General features: G+C 44.1%; 1 protein-coding gene across 1 annotated transcript in view; it reads right to left on the bottom strand.

The window, feature by feature from the left end:
- The window catches only part of epha3 (eph receptor A3), a gene marked incomplete at both ends in the record, with an annotated part of 32911 nt that overhangs the window by 17354 nt on the left and 8057 nt on the right, over positions 1 to 7500 (bottom strand). Inside the window, 3 exon segments of the mRNA XM_084311350.1 lie at positions 728 to 913; position 6942; positions 6944 to 7068. Of these exon segments, the coding sequence (XP_084167476.1) occupies positions 728 to 913; position 6942; positions 6944 to 7068 (312 nt within the window).

Here is a 7500-nt window from a genome sequence, read left to right as displayed (position 1 = left end):
AGATATGACTCCTTTTAGTGAATGCAAAGTTCACACTCATTATTCCACTGTTTCCCCTGGTCGTTTCCTCTTCAAACGGAGCGTCTGTGTGCTAACGGCAGGGTTATAAAGAGCCTCCAAAGGCGAGAGACGGCAGAGATATGGATTTATGGATTCATGCCTAATGCTGGACACAGGCTTTGATCAGAGGACATTGATCTGGGGGGAGATTTACACCTGCAGAACTCAATAAAACTCCTGTAGTCTTCCAGATAGGTACCGGCCACTTTAACGCAATTTGTCAACCCCGCACGGCAGATCTGTAATCGGCTAAAGGGCTCCCAAGAGAGACCCCAGCTATGATAGAATGTGACTGCAAGTCATATCCATGTTCTGTTTTGATTGTATTGCATTGCATTGTATTGTTTTCCGTTCTATTCCACATACAAGAAATATGTGACTTGCAGATGAGTTATAACCTTCCCACTACAAATTACTTGGATTTACTCTACAGCAACAAGTACTGATCAAAACCTTACGTGTTTATTTGTCTCAAGGGTTTCAGTTCATGCTTCCAGCATTATTAATCTGACGTGTATTTCTCCCTGGACGGTCATAAATATCTGCCAATTCCATCACCCACCCTCTCCACTCTCGCCAGGCATAAACGACAGACTGAGATGTGGCCTTGTTAGGTTATGGTGTTAGGTTATGGTGTTAGGTCATGGTGTTATGGTAAGGTACTTACTGCGTGTCACCACGCCCTCTAGCCTGATGATGTTGGGATGGTCAAACTGTCCCATGATTGACGCCTCAGCCAGGAAGTCCCGCCTCTGCTTGTCGGTGTAGCCCGCCTTCAGGGTCTTGATGGCCACACAGATCTCCTTCTTACTGGGCAGCTTCAGCCGCCCGCTGCACACCTCGCCAAACTCACCTGATGGATGGTGACATGTACATTTTAAACAGTTGAAATCATAATTGGATTTATTGTGACTTTCAGAAAGTCAAAATGATTACAAACACATTCATTATGCCTAATAATGACACAGTGTGAACATATTAAAATTGTGGTTTTGGGAGAGAAATTGATCAACTCAGTGTTAAACATGTGTGTTCATGAAAATGTTCTAATGGGCTGTTTAAAAAATTTAGCTTGTGATCAAAATGTTCTAAAGAGCCGTGTTTTATTCATTATCTGTTATTCTTCTCCAACATCATCAAACATTCTATGGCAACCGTATTAGACAGAGATGGGGACTCGAGTTAGCGATTCAGACTCAAGTCGGGCTTAAGTGGCAGGCAAATTGACTTGAGATTTGACTTGAGACTTGTACCCTAGCGACTTCAGGCTTGACTCAGACTTGAAATTATGGACTTGTGAACAATGTCAGAGAAAGGCACAAATAAATAAAACATTTAATTTTGTTTCATTTTCAAGGTAACATTCTGTGCATTTTGCCTGCATTGACCAAAAAATTGCTGTCATCCAAACGTGTGCGTGTGTCTGCCCTGCCGTGTGTGTGTGTGCTTATGCAGGAGAGCCTGTCAACCCTGTCTCCCTCACCCTACCCAGACACATGCATCTGCTACAGATATTAATGACCTAGGCAAATGTAGAATCGGAAAATATCTTTTTAATTCAAGGTTTGGTTGTTCTTCTAATATAATGGAAGTCCAGTAACCGCACAATATGCCACTGGTGGTCAAGTGGAAGGCAGCCTAAACCGCGCTTTGTCAAGCCTGCAGGACTACTTTCACTTTCTATTAACAGCGTATTGAAAGCCTGTTTAGTCTATGAAGAACTAATGTAGGCTACAGTACACTGCATAAACATCTGAGTCATGAGCTGACACTGGATTGACTATGATATATTGTTAGAATCAGCTTGTTGATGTAACAGCTGACGCGCATTGGTTCTCCAACGTTCATTGGTTGCAGTTTTATTTAGATTTCGCCTATGAAATTGATCTTGGCTTTCACTCACTATGCTACATGTTGTTATTTATTCAGGAAAGAATACATGTTGAGAAGCATGAGAAGAGAGCAAATAAGGGTGGATAAAACTGTTGAACTCCATGCGTTATGCACCAGTCTCCCTCTACCTGTACCCATGTGGACCCAGGAAGACTAGCTGGTTGCTATCGCACCAGCTAATGGGATCCCTAATAAAATAAAATAAAATCAAATCAAATTTACCTCTACCCAACTTCATTCAACATATGCTGCCCGGGGCGGCTAGGTGGTGTAGTGGGCAAGGCGCTCGCCACCAATGCAGGAGATGCTGGGTTCGAGCCCAGCTCTCCGCATTGCTATCAGCTTGGCTGGTCGTTCATACTAACACAATTGGCAGTGTTAGGGGGTGGGAAAGCTGATGGGTGGGGATCGAACGTTGTGGACAGCGACTCCTACAAGTCGGTTGGTGCGCCTGCGCAGCAGAATCAGGAAGCGACGGAGGCGGCGTGTCCCTCCCACGCAGACCCCGCCGCTGAGAGATCGCGCTGTGCAGGTGAAAAGATGCGACGGCTGCTTCCTCGAGTACCGGAGGGGACAAGTGATGTAAGCTTCGTCCACATTGCAGCCGGCTTGTGGGAGGCATGGCCTAACAGCGTTCGAGACAGGGGAGGGTAGAATTGGACGATACGAAATTGGGATGGGAGAAAAATAGAAAATGGGAGAAAAAGTAGATAAAAAATAAAGATAAATATGCTGCCCCAGTATTATTACCAACAATTCTTTACTTTGTAAAGATTGAGTTCATTGATGTATTGATGAATTATTGTATGGGGTGTCCAAGACCAGTCCTATTGGAGAAGGCAAATCATATGTAGTGCCCTTCATATTAAATTGGTTTGGTATGTACAACATGTATGAAACGGATCGTTTTTTCATCGGTACATTTCCATTTTATACCGTTTTGAATACGAGTATAGTTTTGGAGATTTCTAGTAATTCCAGAGAAATACGCGATAATAGCCCTTTAGTGGAATACACAAAACACGTTGTCATTTTTCGGCTGATTTATGATCGTTTTCAAATAAACGCTAGATTATCGATAGTATATGTGTCCTTATGCACGATACAAAAGCGGGCTGAAAAATCGCTTATCCGTGCCTTGCTCAGCGCCAACGGCACACACACACACACACAGACACGTTGTGATCGCTATGAAAAAAACATCTGATTAACCCAAGACTGGTAACATAGAGTCCTTACCTCACATCAGATGTTCTGCAAAAAGATGAATCCAATTCCTGATCGCCATTCCAAATATCGATCGCGTCCATTGATCCAACGTTATAGTCCAAAACACATAATCCACGCTGCTCCCATCCCCCCAGTCAACGTGGTACAACGATACTGTATGCCCAAGAAACAAAACCCGGACCGGACAAATTTTTTTTATGCACATCCCCAGCCAATCCAATCCAATGATGTGCAATACCATCCAGGAGATGATAGGCGGCGGTATTTGCACTTTTGCGAGCTCAGACCCATTCCCAAAGATAACATCAGGTTGGGTGGATGAAAATGCTAACAAAAGAAATAACGATTAAAACCCGACTATCGTTGTGATTGGCGCTCAAGCGTCGGCGAGTTAACCCGACTATACTCGGGGTCGGCGCTGAATGTGTTAACAGCTCGGAAGTTGATTGTTGACAAAACTATTCATCTTCAAGGTGAAACAAGGCAACAAGAAGACAGCAGCGCTGCACGCTCTATATAGGTGAATATCAGATGTTCACGTTTGTCCTTTAGACCCGCTCAGCATTCAGTTTTTTTGTCATGACTCATGACTCTATCACATGTGATGGATGGATACACAGGAAAAAAATAAGAAACCATGGAAAAAACACCTAAAACAAACATACACAGCAAATACATCTTTGCAATGTAAAAAGTAAGTAGTGTGTATTCATCATACACATTATGAAATGCGTCCTTCGCAAGCAACCCCCAACCCCCCGGCCACCCCAGGGGGGTGACTGTGCGTGCATCAAAAAATAACTCACCTTCAGAAATATTCTAGGTCCAAATGATCACTCCCTCCTAGTTGAATTATGTGTCATTAGGCATTAAGTTAGACACAACATGTTTACAGGACCCAAACACTTTTCTCATTAGGGTGATTTCATTACGTTTTACGGGAGGAGGATTACCACACCAGGGTCAGCAATTATGTATCTCGTCACTTGACTTCAAGCCGCATAAATCAAGCAGACATATTTATTGGTGTTGGAGGGGAAGCAAGGGAGAATGATTGCCTAATTCCGCATTGCCACGGCGTCGGCCAATGAAAGCAAGTGGAGTCATCGGCTCTGAAATCTATCCGCCCACACGGCCAGATAACAATTACTAATTCCAGCCTGACCGCTGTTGGCCGTGGCCTGGAGACGCGACCTTTCAACTTTCCATGGCGGTATAAAAATATCCAAAAAACAGTGACTCAACATCGACCATGGGAGGGACCAATATCATTCCTGGCCGGTGAGGGGATGTGTGTGTGTGTGTGTGTGTGTGTGTGTGTGTGTGTGTGTGTGTGTGTGTGTGTGTGTGTGTGTGTGTGTGTGTGTGTGTGTGTGTGTGTGTGTGTGTGTGTGTGTGTGTGTGTGTGGTGTGTGTGTGTGTGTGTGTGTGTGTGTGTGTGTGTGTGTGTGGGTGTGCGTGCGTGCGTGCGTGCGTGCGTGCGTGCGTGCGTGCGTGCGTGTGTGTGTGTGTGGAATATGTAGGTAGGACAGGCCACTTCAAAGTCCTTTCCCCTCCCAGCTATGATACAGTTGGTGACAGAGACTTGGCTATAGATGGGAAGATGAGAGGAGTGTGTAGGTGTGTGTGGACACGCACACACTCCTCCATCTAAATATGTGTGTGTACGTATGTCCATCTCACTGTATGTGTATGCATGTGTATGCATGTATGCATGTATGCATGTGTGTGTGTGTGTGTGTGTGTGTGTGTGTGTGTGTGTGTGTGTGTGTGTGTGTGTGTGTGTGTGTGTGTGTGTGTGTGTGTGTGTGTGTGTGTGTGTGTGTGTGTGTGTGTGTGCGTGCACGCACGTGTGTGTGTGTGTGTGTGTGTGCAGTTTTGCATTATTCGTTAACATGGATGCATGCATGCTTGTGTAAGAAGTGATGTCATAGCCGAGACTCACTCACTCTCTCTCTCTCTCTCTCTCTCTCTCTCTCTCTCTCTCTCTCTCTCTCTCTCTCTCTCTCTCTCTCTCTCTCTTCTCTCTCTCTCTCTCTCTCTCTCTCTCCCTCTCTCTCTCTCTCTCTGTGGATGTGAGAGTGTGGGTCAGAGCTTGGACGTGAGGCCTTGAGTCTGGAAGAACTTAGCCTGAATAATTACAACCTGTCTAAATACCAAAAGCATGTATTTTCCTATCTGCTCCATTCAAACCGGGCTTTACCGGACGAGCGCAGCTGACCATAAGACAAGGGTCACATTACCCCAAGCCTCCATGTGGTCACTTAGCAAAGGAAGAGCTACATTCAATGATGCTTGATTAGGGACACGAACCCCCCCCCCCCCCTATCCTCGCTGCTTAGCTGCATTATCCTGCTTTGATGTTGAGGTCTGATCCCTGAAGAGAGGCGAGTTGAGAGGCATGTGTTTTGTCTTATAACACAATCACCGTTTGGCCCGCGGATCAAAGCGTGTAACCGTGTGTAATGAAGACAGATGGAATTCAGACAGGGACAGGGAGAGAGAGGTACACAGCATATTGTCTCAAGTCCCTTGTACACCCATAAAATAAAACATCCGACAGATGGGTCGTAGATGTATGTGCATTTGAAACATCCGACAGATGGGTCGTAGATGTATGTGCATTTGAACAGATGGACAAACATTTAAAATCAACTATCACCGGTTGTATATATATATAATGCAGCCGTTATGAGAGTTTTTACGGTTAAGGACTATTTGTTCAGATCTTGATGACGCTCGTGATTTGATGAGACTCAAAATGCTACTGCTGAAAAAAAAAAGATGAAAAAAAAAAGAAAAAACAGCAATCTGCTCACACTAATTGCGTTTCATTGATTTGACCAATTTCCCATGACTTGCTTTCCAATATAGACAACAGGCGGAGTGCATGACTCAATACTCTAGAGTGTACAAAAAAAATATATACTATGTTTTAGCTGTATATTATGAAATATGTATATTCATATTGTGATGTACTGTAGTACAGTATGGCATGTATAGTGTGAGAGGGGTATTAGAAGCTGAGTCCATTCTGACAGCTTTACTGTGTGGAGTGGAGAGGAGGCTCAGGAGACCAGCCAGCCCCTTATGTGCTGTGAGACTTTAACCTCTATCCCTCCCAGAATGAAGTAGAGGAGAGATAGAGGGAATGAAAGAAGAGAGAAGCCCTAGGAGGTGTAAAACAATATCCCAGCTGGAGAGGCCAATGTGCGCTATGGTTACCCAGACACCCTCGCTTCTTCCCTGCAGGAACTCTATTAAATTCAGTGAGGTAGGAGTCGTTATTTCTCTCTACATCCATTCATTCATCCATCCATCCATCTCTACCTCTCCCAGAGGACGTGGGCCATTATCAAGAGACCTGTGGTGTTAATAAATTATTTCCCATTCCCAGCTGTGTACTATGACACAAAAAATAAAACACACACACACACACATGCAAAAACATGTGTACATTAAAGAGTAAAGGAGAACACCACTCATTTGAACATTTCACATTATTCTACTGCCCCAGGACAGTTCAGTCTCTCATACACTGAAATATCTGTGAACATGTGCCACTCTCCCCTAAAAGCCAGAAATCCGAGAAAGAACACTTGAATTTGTGATGTAATTTGGACATAAGATCTGGAAGAGGATCAAAATATTTGCTTTGTGTGCAAGCGTGTGTGTATGTGTCTGTAGGCATGTACTGTATGTGCACAAATATCTGATCGATACACCGTACAGTATGTGTGAGTGTTCTGCTAACTCACCCGGCTCCCACTACTTTATCGATGGCGATGCAGGATGCATCCAGCTCCTTGGCGAACTCGTGGACGGCCTGGCTGGGGTCTTCATAGGTGTGCGGGTCCACGTAGGTCCTGATGCCAGGCAGACGCACTGCAAGAGAAGCCGACAGCTTTCAGAGGCATCGCCATTTTCAGTTTTCTGTTCACGAGTTGCACACAGCGCACACTCAACACGTATATGTGTTTATTTGGTAAGATTTCAGACAGACTCCCTACATTACCTTTACATTGTTTTTCAATATTTCATTTGCTCATTTAATTGGACATACAAGTACTTGGTTTTACGAGTTCAAATACAGGTTTGATGTCGGGATCTGGTCCAATTAATTGTGCATTTTTGTGATTTATTAACAAGTTGCAGTTCATTGCTAATGATTGGTTAACACATTGGATAGGACAACCTTCACAAGCTAATATCTGAATATTGGAATTCAATATTTGAATGTTGGAGATAATCCACTGAACTTAAACTGACCCCAACATTGGTGGTTCCCACGTGTGTTAATCATTACCATGTGACATT

This window comes from Notolepis coatsorum (genome assembly GCF_963971535.1).
Source record: "Notolepis coatsorum genome assembly, chromosome: 3".
NCBI classification, from domain to species: domain Eukaryota; kingdom Metazoa; phylum Chordata; class Actinopteri; order Aulopiformes; family Paralepididae; genus Notolepis; species Notolepis coatsorum.
The sequence above is the reverse complement of the archived record's forward strand: the minus strand, read 5'-3'. Positions and strand labels throughout refer to the sequence as shown.